This window comes from Grus americana, chromosome Z, assembly GCF_028858705.1.
Source record: "Grus americana isolate bGruAme1 chromosome Z, bGruAme1.mat, whole genome shotgun sequence".
Lineage (NCBI taxonomy): Eukaryota > Metazoa > Chordata > Aves > Gruiformes > Gruidae > Grus > Grus americana.
Window position 1 is genome coordinate 79,894,500 of NC_072891.1, and position 17,722 is coordinate 79,912,221.

Below are 17,722 nucleotides of genomic sequence, written 5' to 3' on the forward strand. Positions count from 1 at the left end.
TCTTCTGGGTAGCAAAACAACATCTAGGAGCACCTAGAATCCAATAAGTGTCTGGATTTTCTTTTGAGTACAGCTGATGTCCTTCTTTTCATGACTTTAGTTTGGTGAACTGGTCTGCCTGCTGATCAGACTGCCAGCCCTCAGTACAAGCAACACTTACCAAGTTGAGAGTCAAGGATTACCATGACCAAGGATCACATTTAATGGAGGTTCTATGGCTACTGGTTTTTTTGGCAGATATTGAAACATCAGTCTTTTGGGGTTGTACGAACCAATTTTCTCCAATACTCCACAAAATCTGAACACGAACCCTCCTTATGAAGACTAACAGTCTAACAGCTAACATGCACAAACCTCTTCCTTTTCACTACTTAAAGAAGCAAACTCAAAAAATCCCAAAATCTGATTCCCATGAAATTTGCCATGCAATTGATGACTCTGTGATCTAACAGAAACTATTTACTCATCATAATGTCTGAGCTCAAGTTCACCACAGCATAGTTAATGAAGGTGCACTCACTTCTGGCAGCAGTGATTTCCAATAAGAATAGAAGTGTTGAAGTCACTCAGCACTTCTGAAAAATCAGGCCACTTCTATTTAGGAATCTAAATATGGATGTAGAAACCCAGCTTCAAGCACGTGAGTATGAAAATACTATAGTCTTGCTTTGTAATGTATTTTACACCACATTTTGCTGCCTCAAGTATTCTCCATTTTAAAAAAGCGTAATTTGTCCCAGAATGAACACTAGAGGGAACCTTTGCTTTTTCTGGCACTAACAGCACACTGCATCTTTCCAATGTGAGATCTACTGGTGCTCTAATTACACACTTCAGTGTGAATCCTGTTCTAAAAGACATTCCCTGCAAAACACATTGTTCAGGAGTCAAAGGCTGGGCAATCGCACATTGAAAAAACCTCAGATGTAAGGAACTGTCAACTATGTGTATTTAGGCTGCTGGGATATTGCTTGACAAATGCCTGTTGTGCATCACTGAATACGTGCAGCGTAATTAGTACTGCTTGACAGATCTAACTTTCATTGACAACTGACCACTTTATCTAGAAAAAGAGTTTCTGCAGTAAATCTACACCTCCCATATTTTCCAGTTTCAGCTCAACTTCTAGCAGTATTTTGCACAATTTTTTGTTGAATCAATACTAAAATTTTAAAAGCTAGTAAAAAACTCTTAGGGCACAGTACTGCATTACAAGTTCACTACGAAACTGTTCTTGCTGGTTTTGGGGGGGGAGTTGGGTTTTTTTTTGTTTTGGTTTGTTTTTTTTAAGAAAATGACAGAGATAAAGGTTCACAAAGTAAAAAAAACCCAACCACTAGGTAAATACTTACGCTCTCACTCTGGAAAGGGTTTAGGAAGTTTCCACCCATCTCACCGTCATCCCTGGGAGTGCCAGGCTGATTACTCATGCTCATATTACTGGGAGAGTTCTGTTAAATAAGATTTTAAAATATAGATTAAATGTTGAAGATTTCAGTGCATTTCCCAGCTTCACCAAGTGTGTGAAAGGCACGCTTTACACAGTACTGTAGCACACAAAGATGCACTGTGCAATGCACTGGGATTTTCAAAGATGAAAAATAAGCCCCTGCAGGGTTCTGCATGATTCAGTCACTAATTTTAGCCTGGAAGTAGTGTTTTCCTCCCTGAAGCAAGAATTATTTACCTGCAATTCTTGTCTTCAGGTTATAGCCAGCAACTTCTGTGGAGTCAGGAAAAGCTATAAATGGCTGGGGCTGGTATGACAGGTAGCTCTGCCACTACATTAAATCATGTGGTCAAATTCAGTGAAATCTATGACCATGTGCTTTGACACATTTGACTTATGAATCTGTACTTAAAAGGCAGACATACGGATGGATCTGGTCCGCACAGACCTTCGCAAAGGCCTGTGCCTGGGGTCTTTGTTCACAGTGTTCACAGTTTAGTGAAATGCAGTTTCACAAGCAGTTCACAAGTGTGGTGCAGGTGCTAAACCACTTCACTGAGCAGAGCTAATACACAGCGTTTATATGTAAAAGAGTTAACAAGAGTGTTACATAAAAGACTCCTGAGTAACAGCTGGCCACTGGGCTGGGCTTGCAAACACTTTCAGGAGGAGCTGTATGTTTGTGATTTGCTTGCACAGAGCATAATACAACAGTGTTTTAATCTAACTTTTCAGTGTCTAGGTGTAACTGAAATGCTAATAAATAACAACAATACAAAGACTTCTGAAGATAAATTTCCTTTTTTTAAAGAAATGCTCCTGTACAACCACCTCTGCAATATTCAGGAAACGCTTTCAAGATTCATTTACTTACAGAAAGGATGAAATGAAGTGATTGTCACAGAAATTATTCTAAGTCATAGCTAATACATGATTATTGTAGACACTACAATTAGTTAGGTGTTTTTACAAAGTTGATTTGTGGTACCCTACCATGCTTGGAGCATGGGCGATTCTCTTTCCATCACTGTTAAGACTCCAACTTATAGAGGATTTGTGCTGGAAAAGGAGCAGTCAGGGAAAGGAGGGAGTGAAGTCATGAACTTCATTATGAAACATTACGTCTATCACAGTTCTTCCCTTGAATTTTTTTTTATCCAGAAAAATTGAATGCAATATTGCTGTTGAGATTTTACTTACACAAATGTAAATCTGGTATGTCACAATAAATTTAACACAAACAGTCAACAGGCAAGCTAACAAAATGCAACTCCAAGAAGAGCTCTTGATCAAAGGGACCAAATCATAACAGCTGTAAGAATCCTAAGTTAATTTGTTCTGGTTTTCTTAGGTTATTCTCAATTGCAAACCTGACACAGTATGTCTGTTAGCATAGAGATTTTTTTCTTTAAAAAAACCAAGTTATTTTGTACTTTGAAAATACCTGCACACAGTCTTCATTTAGTATAAATAAGTCTGCAAGAGGTCAAACTTTGAATGAAAACCAGGAAATGTTAAAAAAAGTCCCCTTAATTTCTTGGCACGTTCCTCACAACTACAAAGACTCTCTGTCCTACCCTGGCACTTTAAAGATGTATAGTGGAGTAGTCACTGAACAGAAAATGGGATGGGTCAGCTACTTCCCCCTCATACCATATTTCCACAGGATCCCCTTTGTAATCATGAAGTCCCATGTTGACCACTGTCCATAATTTAAATATTGCAACATATTTCACTGTTTCACAGGATTTACTTCACTTCCAAAAAGAACAAAAAGCATTGTTCCCAGCTTCACCAAATACCAAAACTTAAATGAGTTACTTTTTGCTACTGTATTAGCAGAGTGGTACACTTGATGGCTGTACATACTGTCTGCTTTGCAATGTATTTTGTATGCTAAAAGAAAGTCTGCTGTTAAGTTTCCACCATATTCCCCTGAGGGAAGATCACCATTCTCAGTATGAATGGCTAAGTATGTTTATGGGTTCAGCTCAGTGTATTTATTTTCACTCACAGATTAAATATAAAATTAATTACATAAAGTGACATGCAGGCATAACTGGTTTTTATTAGCACCTGAAATACAACTTACAGAGTCAGGTCAAGACTCTTGCCTTTGTCCTTTTGCCTTCTTCAGTCTAGTTCACCGCTTCTGAAACTGCGATCCCCAGATCTCCAGGAATCACTGGACATTATGTCCACCAAAGACAACTAAAAGCCTGACTAGTTAATTAACATTTATCCAGTGATAAATGATTAACAATTATCCAGTGAAAGCAGTATAGCAAATATTTAGGGGTCCACAGCTTGAAAAAGGTTGAAAACTATTGCTTTAGTTCCACCACAGCTATTGTACCTTTAGCAGGAATTAATGTAGGGAAGTCCTGTTGCCTGTGTTATGCAGGAGGTCATACTACACAATTGTATCAGTCCCTTCTGGCCTTAAAATCTATGAATATAAAGTTTAAAACCCACTAAGGCCTTGTCACATTTATTTTATATGACGGCCCTGCATTTTTTTCGTTCCTGGGGGATTTACCTTACCCCTATTTTATCTTGCTCTGTGTAGCGCAAAGCTTTGAAATTCTGCAATTGCTACAGTATGCCAGCCCCAAAGGTTTAAATTCCTGACATAAACTCTTTTATAGCAACTCCCCTGGGCTGCTTTTATGGCCAGTATGGGGTCTAGCATTGTAGCAGTTGCTGAGTTTTTCCAAAGCAAGTATGTCTTTGATGCCTGCACAAATTCCATGGGCACTGCAAGAAACTCTGGTTATTAATGTTTATTTAATATGCATAATTTCAGTTCATTTACTTCCCCCATCTCAATCTACTTCATAAAAACTTCATGTTTTGCTGTTCAGCCAATTAAATTGAAATCTTCTCTAGAAAATGTAGCTCTGAATTCTATGAGCCGTAGTACTGATTCTACCAAGACTGGTTTAATTTGCTACTTCTCCTGGGACTTGATAATCAGCTCCTCTAATATGCATTTTACTCCCTTGAAGTCCCGTGCCTGGACTTGAGCATCACACACCCCAAACTGTGTTAAATTCAGTGAAACATTTCCATCACTGGAAATCTGCTTGTGAAAAAGCCAACTGCAAGACTGGCCGGTGCTATCTACAGGGAGATTGTTGCCTCAGCAAGAACCATCCTGGTAACTGTGTACAAAATTGGAAGGCAGCCACGTACTAATTTTGCATGTATCAACCCCAGAAATCTACTATTCCTTGCAAGCAGAACTTTTCCATTCAGACTGCAAAAGCACGATGTACTACTCCCTACCCGAAATTACTAATGCTACCCGCACGTTTTCAGTACTGTCAATGAAAGCTGCATATTGGGCAGCGTGACTCAGAAAAAATACAATGGTGTAACAGGACAACTCTGTTACCTCCAAAGTTAGCAGCATTTTTCTTTTAGTTATTTGAAAAAGACATGCATCAAATGTGATTTCCATGAGTTAGTTATTACTTACAACACTTCCAGGTAAATTTTTGCATCCATGTTTTCAGAGCTCCTGATACTTGTATTAAGCACATATACTGATATTTAATACCAGTTAGTTCAATACAGGCTTTTAAAAATAATCCCATAGCAAGCTAATGGAAATGTTTTGTGGTTTTTTCTTAAAAAATGCTGCAGTTTGCAATAAAATGCTAAAGAAAAAAATGTGGCCATTGATTTAAAAAGTGCTGTGTGCTTATTATCTCATTGGGGGCTTTTATTGCATCCATCACTGCACACCGTAGCACAGCACCACTGAGGCAACACGGTCATTTCAATCCATCATTTTACTCTTTGCAAAGCCTGAAAATGTTATGGATCTTAAAAATGTACAAAAATATAGGATCGCTATAGATGCTGCTCCCTAACAGGAGCCTTGGACACATTGCTGAGGTCCTTCTCTCCAGAAAGAGGCTAAGCAAACTTTTCAGGCTACCCCTCTCCCCTACCATACCACCAGAAGACCACGCGCTGGGGAACTGTACAGGGTCCTTCTCCTACCCGTTGGATACACAAATATGTATCACCAACTGAAGAACAATTCCTGCCTCTTGAACACCTGGAAGTGTATTCTAAACAAATTCACACTATAAACTTCTATGTTAACCCACGGGAATTCAAATGGGTATTTTGTTCCCTGTTGGCCAATGTGTTGGCATCTCACCATAGCTCCCGAGAGTGCACCTATGTACAGCAAGGTCCCTACCGTGACTGGAGCATGTGCAGACCAGCCTTAGACAGGTCTGAAGTGGCAAAGTCTGCACTGGGACAGATCTAGCCACAGCACCACGGTGCTCAGTCCAAAACGCACAGGCAGCTGATATGCTCAAAACCAACTCATACTCCCTTGGAAGATCGCGAAGAATTTTGCTACAAACGAATGAGTTACAAAACTTTAACTGAAACAATCTCTTCATCAATTTCTGTATTTATAGATCAGAAGCACAAAAGTGCAGGGAGATTGTTGTAATGATATATTTATTCGTTTCACAGAGCCACATGTGAAGATGCTGAGTATAAAACACAGTGTTTTGCAGGGGACAGATTTATGCTGCTTTATCAATAGCAAATAAGCTCGTTTATTCCTAAATTAATGATGATCACATATGTACTAGTTTTGTGAAGAAGTAGTGACACATTCAAGCACTTTTTTTTTTTTTTTTTTTGGTAGATGCAAAACCCCTGCAGGTTAAGCTTACATTTATTTCCAGTGTACTATTTAATGGTTGTGATATCAAAGCAGTGCTTCTTCTGAAACTACTTCTTAATCTACCTTTTAGGAACTTATACTAATGATGAAGATATTAACATTGCCTTACATAGGTGACAAAAGCAATCATGCAATATATAAAAGTAACATCCTAGTGACATTTTCCCAAATTTCAATTAAACTAGAATTGATTATTAAAACTATATTAATTTGTCTTAACAGTATGGAAGATTATAACATGATCAATCAGATTATGAACTGGATATAATTAAACACATTCATTAATACACATTATTATGCAGTAGGAAATAAGTCTACTTATATTCACTATTGATTATATTGGTTTAAAGTTTTCAATTAATACTAATTCTGTCTGCACAGCCTCCAAAGAGTTGACAAGCAGAAAATGTAGATACGTAATAAAAAGGTTCATAACAGAGTCAAAGAAAATATGTTTAGAGTGAAATATTCTAAAAATTCCAAATATTTGATTAGATACTCACTTTGGAAATACTGTCCATGTCTCCTGAGCCTTAAATTAAGATAGACAATTATTCAGTTAGTTTTGAGCTGACATTAATCTAAGGATTTTTTCATAGTAAATATATAGTGTAACAGCAGTATTTTAAAACATAACCAATCATGTGTCATCTCACTTCCTTCTCAATGTCTCTTTTAGTAAAAGTTTACAATCAGTATTGAATAATGTTAATCCTTTCTCTGTGTACACACCCAGTGCAAAAAGTGAGAGTAGAATGAAGGACACACTTCTGATCTGTGTCGGTTATTTGGATGGCATCCTTTCAGGATGAGACAGCCCAGCACAACTCAAGAAACCCTATGTCCAACCTCCCTGACCGATTAGCAATGGTAGGGTACAGGAAAGGTAATTAGTTTTGGGTATATCCACCTAAGGGAAATGTTGCTTCAGCTTGAGGGAAGAAAAAGCAAAATTGTGGATAATTAGCAAAAGTCGATGTTCCTGAAGAAAAAAAAAGACCACTGAACTTCAGCTACTCAAAACTCCAGTGGGATATCTCCAAGGTCAGCAGCAAGGGTTTCATCAATGTCTTTGCTCCCAGAAGCAGAAGCCTAGTACTGAAATTGGCTGAAATGACATCAGCTTTTGATGCATTACAAATACTGATGATGACAGTATCTTTCAGAAGAAAGCGGATGATCCAGAGGACCAGAGTAACAGAAACCAAATAAAATTAAATATAATGAGACTCTTGGAAAGAATTTTTTTCACACACTGTAGCTCTCGGGTAAAGCTAAGAATAAAGGAAATATAGTTTTAGGATGGATGTATCAAAAAAAGCATTTTCAGCAGCCACAGATAGTAAGCAGTTCTGGTCACCTACTTTCAGGAAAGACAAATTCAAACCAGAAGAGTATCAGAGAAAAACAATCAAGAAAATGGAGTTGTGGGAGGAGACTGAAATAGCTTACTATACTTAGCCAGGCAAATTAAGGCTGAGAAGAAATATGATTTCTCTCTATAAATACATCAGGTAAATAAACATTAGGAAGAGTCACTTTGTCACAGCCCAAAAGATAAATTTTGGTGGAAATTAGGAAAAGATTTATTTCTAACCATCAGAGCTATGAACAGATACTGAGTAGAAGGGTTGTGGTCAAAGAAGTTGGAGAAGTTCAAGATGGACCTTGACTAATTTATCCATCTGATTATGAGACACAGCTACCTACTGCAGCATGGAAATGAACACAGCAGATCTCTCCCAGCCCTCCTCTCCTAAAAGAGCTCAGGTTCCAGTTTAGATATGAAGTTAGCCCTAGAAAGCAGTCATCATTAATTTGACTAAGCACATCATCATTTTCACTAGAGAAAATAACTAACCAAACACTAAGTACATGTAAAACCCTTCCATAACTGTTTCAATTTAATTTTTTCTTTTAGCTAAGAAATAATTGTCAGGCTACAGAAAGTGACAGAAAAAGATGTTTTTACCTTTTACGCAGTTTTTCATTTACTTGAATATAATGTGCATCATTATTAATTAAAGCAACAATCCATTTCAGGATTGTAATATGTAAAGAAAGGCTGTAAAATCACAAGGTGTCCTTATGCAAAGTAATCTAGGAATTTCAGGGACATGCTTTCCTAGAAGAAAAGGTAATTATATTAGGAGATGGATACCTACTGCTGAATTTTAATTGTTCAGAACATGTCTGCTAAGTGAGGTTTGATAGCTTAGGTTTTTTCTCATCTTCTCATAGCCTTTTCCAAGTTCTCCCTTTTTCTTACCTGTTCATACTTCCCGTCTCACAACCTCCAAATTTTGGGCTACAAGTGGTAGATCTCCATCCACCATGGTAGGACGGACTTAAATCGTATGGACGTCAGGTTGGTCCATGTCTGTGCTGGGAAGATGATACGAGCTTTTCTTCGGGGACAGAAGCACAGGGAACAGTGGCAGCTTGGCTTCTGCCTGCCTGTCCTGTATCTAGCTCACTTGGTCTTCTCCCCATAAAGGAAAACGCTGCTCAGCAGGGTGCTGCTGGTGTCCCCTATGGGCAACGGGCCAGCTCTCAGATGTAAAAAAGAACCTTGCTGGTGGACAGTGGAGATAGAAGAAGAAAGAGATCTGAAGTCTTTGCAGCCCAAGGTTCCCCGGTGTTGTTGCCTGCATGACCAGCACCCCTTGGTGCAGACAGAAGTGAAGAGTACAACACAAGAACTGTATACAGAGCTACTGGCCTGGTGTTAGGGTATGAACAGAAATAAAAATCAGGTATTTATTTACCTTGTGGGTATGGAAGAGGAAGGCACAAATGCAATTTATTTAGCTGTGTCTTGTTTATTAAATCCCTTTCAAGTGTCTATTATGCTTCCAGCAAAGAGTAAGAGCAAAGGAGATAAAGCAGCGTGTGTTTTGCAGAGTTGTGCAAGGCTTCTCCCCTAGATGCGAGTCCTTCAAAAATCACAGTGTCAAAAGTCAAGCAGTACACTGTTCCTCCTGCCTCTGCATGCCCTGACAAGAATTCACATTCTTTTGGGTGCGTTACAATTGGCACCTGTCTGAAGATGCTTAACAAGGATGGAGTAATAATACTCACACTTAAAGAGACATGGCTAAGTATAGAACAAATGAGGATATCAAAATGTTGGGATAAAAACAGCTTAACAGATAGATCGGAATATGTAATAACTTACTTCAGGTAATTGATAAGAATGTGCAGCAGCATGTCACAATGACACCTTCCCAAGATTTTCAAAGAGGAAGAGAGGTAAATAAAAATGGTTCTTAAGCCTTCACTTCTCTGTTACTGCAATGGTATGCTTTTAGACTGGTTTTAATCAACTGGATTAAAACTATACTCTCATATAAATAAAATAGAGTATTTTTCTTCCAGAGGTGCATGATGTATGCCAACTCATATGCTTAAAAAGTATCTTAATACTTCTTATTGAACTTTTTCAGTTTTTAAAAGAATTTTACATACAGTCTTTCACATGACTCAGAGAACTACTCATAGAAAATGGCACTAGTCATTGAAAATTGACAATGTTTGTAACATTTACTATCATTACCTAATGATCCATTCATATGATGTGAATCCATTCCACCCAGTCCACTCATAGGTCCATCTGACCCTGGCCCCATTGGAAACTACAAAAGGATCAGACATCAAAAACTGGTATTACTGTACAACATTTTGTAGATAATCTAGTGAAAAGAAAATATTCCTCAGGGAAAAAAACCCCAAAACACTAAAGGAAAAATGCACAGTCCCAGCTCTGAATGCACAAGTCAAGTCAAAGTCTTTGATGTGAAGACTGCAAAAACATCGCTGCTTTTGTTGACTTTTTGCAATGCTACCTTCACGACTTTTGGAAATTCTCACCTCTGTAGACTGGAATATAACTTAGGAATAATTTATTATTTACTTCAACAATTAGTGTTTGACTTTCAAACCTGCTAGTGCTGACCTAGCTCTACTCCCACTGAAGTTACAGGGAACTTAATGATTCTCTTGAGTGAGTAATTAATTAATTAACAGCTTTCAAATCCCACCTTATCCATAACGACAGTTGGACAATTACACATTACCTTTGCAGCATGAGGACCTTCTGTCCAATTTCAGATATTAACCTTAAATTTAATTCTTCAAAAACTTAAAGACATTAACATTACAGAAAAATTTCTAAAATTCACTGCATAATTATTTAGCAATATCTAAATATCTATATTTTTAAGTTCTACTGGCCTTTTTTTCCAAAGGCCCATAATATGGATCGTGATTAAGTGACATATGGCTGTAATCAGAGAAATACAATAAAACTGAAGACATAGAGAAGGATCAGAGAAGAAACAAGTTCTACCTAAGAATCCAGGTTTTTGTCAGCTCTAGAACTCCTGAAATTCAGGCTAAAATAGTGACAAGTTAACTAGTTCATTAGGCAAATACTTAAATGTTATTGATAGGTTTCATTCTTAACATCCCATTTAGATAAACAGGGAAATTTGTTTCATCTCAGAGACATTAATTTTATCCTTTTTTATAGAATGGTAGGGCAACATAATACTGGGTCACTTTCAGCAATTTTCTCCTCCCTTTTCAAGAGTAGATAATTTTTTTATAACAAAAGTTTGAATCCTGCAGAAACTAATGCTTTGTGGCAGCTCCTAGGATGATGTCCTATCACACAGAAGTCTATTGCACCACAGTGTGACAAAGTAAGTTGTCCCCAAGATCCACATGCAGAAGCTTCTAAGGTCTTTTCCATGTAGAAGAATATGCCCCAATCATTATTTTGCATGTATTGGCATGATTGATTTGGGAAACATTAAAAGGTACATGGTGGGGGGGTAACCAACTGAAGCTTCACCAGTAAGAATGGAAAACTTAGTATTAATGATATGTGATGGAAATGTAGTGTTTGGATTAAAAAAAAGGTTGTATAATTCAAAGAAGTATATAACTAGATTCATATTTACATTAGGTCTGTTGGGTCCAGGTGGTACTGCATTCATTAAAGTGTACATGTTGTCTCCAGAGTTGGTTGAATCTGTAATAAGAGATTATTTTAAGTGCTAATATATACCTTTCAATAAAACTACTCACCTAATACATTTCCTGTCATTTTGTTCATATTATTTCCGTGCCTGAATCACTGATACACAGTGGCAATATAATGGAAGATTTCATTCTCTATCTACTGCTACCACACAACAGAGCTATGAAAAGAAATAATTGCAATGGTCCCTAAGTGACTACTTCTAGACTCTAGTTTTATGCATGACTGTTAAAAGGCTTATAAATCACCCCATATCTGTAACTATTTAATTCCATAAAGCCTTTTTCCTGAAGTTCCAAATTACTTTACTAATCTTCAATATTCTTTACAAAACAGGAGTTTTTCTTATCAATACTTCCTGTAATTTGTTTTCCATCTGTAATAAATGATAAATAGCTTCTCATTATGCAGACTGAAACTTAGTATAGTGAATAAAATTTTTTTATTTTCATTCATGTCAGTCTTTGATCTTGGATATATCTAACTATTCAGTGGAGCATTGTGCAAAGATCCCTGCTCTAAGGGCTGCTTTAACTGATGCACAGTGTGGTGCAATGCTTCAAAAAACCCTGAGTCCAAAACGAACAAAACCATCCTGGCACACCACAGTGCTTAAGCTAATAAGTTCTGCCAAGGCCTTGCCAGACATGGACACAGCTATATTGCATCTCAGCCCTTTTGCTCTGATCAATGCACATGAACTTTCAGATGGAGCACCTCCAAAGTTGAAATGCAAGATTTAATTAATAAGACACAGAAGACAACTCACATAACTCTTCTGGTTGAACTTAAGAAAACAATGCCTAAGACCCATTAGTAGATACAAATTATTAATTCTGATCTCCAACTTATCCCTACTGCTAACACATGCAAAGTCTTAACATCCTTCATCAATATTCGTAAGAAAAAGAAGGCAAAAAATGCAGCAGATGATAGAAAGTTAGGCAAAAACCTTTCTTAAGGGAACTTGAGAAAAGTTTACTGTGATGAGAATGACCTAAGAAAATTCTAAACACATCCCTAAGGAGATAGCATGGTTTAAAAAAATATTGTCAATTCTGTAAAATCAGTACCTCTATAGTACCCACAAAAAGAATAAAGAGTAGCTTAGTACTCTGTACCTAGCTCCTCCAAAAGACCATTCCACCTCTTTGAACCAGAGTTTTGAGGTTAACAATACACACCAAAACCACTGTTGAGCTGTAATTGCTTTTCCAAGACAAGGTGATGGGGGACTCCCGAGTCATAAGTAGTGAAAGTGAGAAAGCCAAGATCAGACCGAAATGCTGGAATTGGGAATGCAGCCTTGACCTCCTGCAAGAAGGTATTTGCATGTACACCAAGCAGTTAAAACCAAGGTCTTCGTCTATTCCTTAATCTTTCTAAGACAGTTTTCTAAACATTAATTAACCTTGGGGAGTAAATAATTCCATTATATGTAGAGCATTATGAATCACTACAACATTCAAATATGTTGCTTGAAGAAGAGCAGGAACAAAAAGTTTTTAGCTTAAAGTTAGCAAAGTAAAATTAGCATGTAAAAAGTTATTTTTAATGTTCGATGAGGTAGGCAACAAGTTCTTCAACCACCAGATCCTGTTGCAACATACATCTCTGGCTCTTCCCATGTTCTGCTGGCTCATGTGAAAATACATACAGGCTAGCTGGGCCATGGGAACCCTCGGAGCTGGTTTGTCTCAGAGGCAAGTAAGTATGTTTGCAAAATTCTCAGGTGGCCAATTTCTAAGTGTTTTCATACTTTGGAAAACAGAATCTCAAAATGTCTTTGACTGTCTAGGAGAAAATGGGAACAACTGTCAGCAGAAACTTTACTTGAGCTGCACAGCCTAACATGTGCTGTAACTACAGTGATGACTATTTTTAAAAGTGCAGGATGGCTAGAAGTTTGGTTTATCTTAAAAGAGACTCTAACTTTCAAATGCCAACTTGCACCAATTATCTTTTTCACTAATGATACAAACAATGAAACCTTTATTTCAGGTTGCATTTTTTAAAGTCCTGGAATCATATTTAATGAAGATATTATATTGGTGCAAGAAATTCTCATGGGCAGTTAGGAAACTTCCTTACCCTCTTGTGCTGTACAGGGCAGCAAGAACATGTAGGACATAAGGATTGAGGATGCTGTAACCTCACTAGTACCTCTTAGCTGGTGAAAGTGAGTTACTAAGGCAGAAGTTGGCCAAGAGGAGTAGCCACTGAATACTGGGTTATAATACTGGGTTAATCTCATTTTAGCAGATTTCTGATGATGTCCATGGGGGAGGACAGCATCCTCCACATCTTGCAGTTCCACCTTCATATCAGAAGCTTTGCAGAAAATCAATGGAGGGAAATACGCCCATCTAGTTGACCATCTTTAAGCCTTGAGAAGCTAGCTAGCCATCCTGAATCCTCCCATCCTCCTCTTTGGTTCATCAAACCTTAGTAGGAATGTAGCCAGTCTTTTGTATGGCCAAAATCTCCATGTGGTCAGCGTTGCAAGATACAGCCCATGTTACTTGGAGAAACAGTGGGGCAGTTGAAGTTCTGGGAACAGACCGCTGGTAGGACACGATGATGGTTCCTCTGGGACCTAACTCCTCCATTGCAAGAGAGAGGAGAGCAATCTGTCCAGCATGACCCTGCTGTTGGTCAGACAGCATAGCTGCAGGATGCAGCACATTGCTCAAGAGCCACACATTGATCTGGTCTAGTCCTTAGGATACTACAGGGAAAGTTTCACCAGATTCAGAAATCTCCTGATTTCCAAACTGGTGGAATGATCCCAAAGAACACTAGCAAAAGCAAATAAAGACCATGACTTCTTCAGTTTTTAACTTGTTGTTGCTGAAATTGTGCAAGAAAAGATGGGCTCAAAAGACAGAGAAATTAATTGTTCTGAACTGCAGAGATACAATGCTTTGATCTCTGCAAGACAGTAGGGAAAGAAAGAGAGTGAAAGCGCAGGAAAAAAACTGATACAGAAAGCACAAATCTAATAATCTCTCATTAGCTGATTTTTCATGAAAATCAAAGTCTGAAAAATAATTTGTGTACTTCCTAATATGCCTTATAATTATCTTTTATTATTTCGGAGTATATTTCAATACCTGCAGGACTAGGCATGATAGGTGTTCCTGGTGGCCCTCCACCTCCCGGAGGACCCTAGAGAGGGTAGAAAATGTCAATTAGCATGAAAGAAAAAAATACTGCAGTAAAAAATGAACACAGAACAAATGAACAAAAAGAAAGTACCGTGAATGTCATGAGTTACTCTGGTAAAAACATGCACATTTTCTGATAAATTAATGAAATAGCTCGTCAAAGAGTAAGACAAGGTAAATGGTCAGCAAGCTCTGGCACAGACTTCTGATGTACATAGGTATACAGACCCAAGAATATCCATTAGTCAATAACTCTGTGTCATGCTGTGAGTCAGACAATAGAAATAGTTGGAGCAGGGCCTAAGACAGCTATATTTAATTCCCTCAACCTACTTTTATTAACACTGGCTTTTCAGCTGGCACTTCTGTTTTGTTGCACTCTGTACACAGTCAATGGTAGAGTAACCAATATTTGCTAAGCACAAAACAAGGGGTTGTCCTATGGGGACAGAACTGCTTAAGAAAGCTTTTTTTTTTAGGCAGACTTGGTATCTCAATGCCACAGGCATCTTAATTCTGTCTGTATAATATCCTACAATTTTTTAAAAATAATATCTGTATATAATTTCTTCTCAAATTAATGGCAAATGGATTAAAAAAGTCAGGATAATGCTGGGTACAGTCAAATCACTTGCCTAGACTGCTAAATCAAAGATTAAAAAAACCAAGGAAAAAACTCCATCAAGGAACAGCTATTTTCTTACTTTCAGGTATTTCTGTGTTACAAATCTGTTTACGACTAAGAACTGTACACAAACTGCTGTGGTTTTTAAACAAGCTTTTTAAGGTTCTTTAAGAATTTCTCCAAGAATTTTATTCTAAACATCCTAGCTGTTTAGTAAGAACAGAATTGTAACTTCTTGCTTCCTACGTTTGCAGATCCACTAATATTTTTAGTTAAGTAACATGAAAAACTACCAACTTCCATTTTGATACAAATGTCTTTGTCAATAAAAGTCAATAAATATTGAATTTCCATAATAAAAAATACACCGATTGCTAGCAACAGATTATTATTTTCATTGCCACATGACTCATTATATTTTTCTCTCTTTTGTTTTGTTTTAAAATAGCAAATATACTGTTCCAGATGGGAACATTTTTTCAGCAGCACCAAATATAAAGGTTTCATTGTTCCTGTTTGCTTACAAGGACATTGCTGAGATTTGCTGTAATTCCCTGTGATATTTTGGAAGGAGGCAGAGAACTCTTGAATTTAAAACAATGGATGCTGTTTTTTAATGACCTACTTAAAATAACATTTCTTACAAAACATTTAGCAATAATATACTAGCAAATACTATTTTCAGACAATCAAACTCAGTAACGTATCAGCTTTCTGATTGATACCGCTCCACCCCAGGTTCATACAAGTAAAATACTTGCAAGGAGAACCATCTGTCTGTCAGCCAATCATCAACTCTCCTTTAATTGCAGATGAAACAAAAATCTTTTACCCAGAAGCAGCAGCATGCCCCTGCAGTCAGTCTACATATATATACACCTCTGTGCTCTTATACATAACCCCACCTACCAGCTCTTTACCTTGTGCTTCCCCTTGCTTGTGAACTAAGCAAGGTCACCAAGTATCTTTTATAAAGCGTGATAGAACAAAAGCTTGTTCCACCATGAAACCCACAGATCAGCTTAGAAAAATCAAGGCATAATCACAACTTCATTTCATGCTGCCAGCAGCCACATAGCTTTTTTCCCCTCCCAAATTACAATTGAATCAGTAATGAATGTGTTAGGATTGAGCTTGCCAAAACCGTCTGAAAGGCCTATTCAGCCCTCAGCAACAAGAAGCTCCCCCATTGCTGCTGCAGAGCTATAGACTCTAAATTCAAAGGGACCTTTGGGTCACATATATGACCCTCTAGGCATCACAGGCTATGACTTTTTATCCATGTACTTGTGCACTAAGCTCACTAACTTGATATTTTTAGGTTTATATATATTTTTCAGCATCACATAAAGAGGTATAGAAACCACTAACTGGGCATTTATTAGAAAAGTTACTTTTCTTCACTACCAACTTTTGCATCTAATTTTAAATTTGCATGTACTCTCATTGTATATTTTCTTCTCTTAGAAAGTCTCGGTATCAGCTCTTTTCACTCTGAGAACATATTAATATGTAATGGAATTATTTCTCAAAAACTGTCTGATAAACTAAACAGATTAAGCTCACAAAGCATGTAGTTCCATGTCACAAATCCTTTGGCTAAAAAGCTGCTTTAAGAGCTCTCCAGCACAAACGTTGTCCCCAACTGACTGCTCTCTTGGAAGCTACTGCCCCCCAGTTTTGCTTACTTAGCTGTTTGTATGGCTGGACTCCATGTGTTCCTTTCCCAAAATGTGGTGAGCCTTTCTGAAGCAAGACTACTCTCTCAGCATTAGACAAGACATGCACTGTGCAAGCATTTATGCTGGGAGAAGAGGATTTCAACCCTTGGCCCACCTCAGCTGCTCCACCACTACCCTCTGCTAGCAGCAGCCTCAGGTTGGCTTGGAGCTGCCTCTGTGAGTGTCCCTCCACCTATTTTGGGTCAACTGAAGTGCTTCAGCAAGGACCTGGTTCTTTAAATGCTTCAATCAACTTCAGATGTTCTGGATGAAGAGGGTCACTCATCCAAGGAACTCCAGTGACAGACCTGAAGGAATGGTAACCTTCAGCAGTAGAGTAGGGACAACAAATCAGGCAGAAATGCTACCACAACTGGACTTCACAGAACGCATCTGATCAGGCATTTTCTCCAATACTTCAATTGTCTGTATGTCTCACTCTTGCATCTCTGCATATCTTTTGATTTCCCTTCAATGTTGCCAATTAGAGATGCAACATTCCGGCATCAGTCTCAACATTGTCACTGAAAGAGGTAAAATCAACTCTTTACTCTTACTCCTCTATCTATGCACTGAAATATGGTGATGTCCTCTTTTGTCCAAGTCATTTATCCTGAATGACCTTTGGCTTGATGTGAGGACACCAAGAGAGTCCACTACTATGACCTGCATTTAATTAGGTTTGCTTCTTTAAAATAATTTCCTGTATTATCTCCTTTTCTAGTTTCTCAGGACTTCATACGTCTAAAAAATTAGACTATGAAGTCAAATATTCCAAAAAAAGTCTTCAAAATCTGCAACAATAACTGATCACAAATATCTAGGGCAAAACCAACAAAAATTCTTCCCTACACAGAGAAGCTTATTAAGTTCTGCATTACAAGAACTGGTTTGGAGATCAGCAGATTTGGACCATTTCCACTAACATGTGGCAAAATGAGTACTAGTTACGGACACTTACGAGAATTGTAGCCTTTTTCACAGGTAATTGTCTA

At 37.8% G+C, this 17,722-nt stretch overlaps 1 protein-coding gene across 11 annotated transcripts in view; it reads right to left on the reverse strand.

Annotated features, from left to right (window-relative positions):
* SSBP2 (single stranded DNA binding protein 2) overlaps nucleotides 1-17,722 on the reverse strand; it is a 199,139-nt gene that overhangs the window by 15,523 nt on the left and 165,894 nt on the right. For 7 of the 11 annotated variants that reach the window (XM_054810058.1, XM_054810054.1, XM_054810064.1 and 4 more), the window contains 5 exons: nucleotides 14,328-14,382; nucleotides 11,135-11,205; nucleotides 9,727-9,805; nucleotides 6,674-6,702; nucleotides 1,353-1,451 (listed from right to left, as the gene is read on the reverse strand). In XM_054810058.1, coding sequence (XP_054666033.1) covers nucleotides 1,353-1,451; nucleotides 6,674-6,702; nucleotides 9,727-9,805; nucleotides 11,135-11,205; nucleotides 14,328-14,382 — 333 coding nt within the window. Of the gene's footprint in view, nucleotides 1-1,352; nucleotides 1,452-2,443; nucleotides 2,510-6,673; nucleotides 6,703-9,726; nucleotides 9,806-11,134; nucleotides 11,206-14,327; nucleotides 14,383-17,722 lie in introns of all 11 variants that reach the window. The other 4 variants (XM_054810056.1, XM_054810053.1, XM_054810057.1 and 1 more) reach the window with 3 other exon arrangements.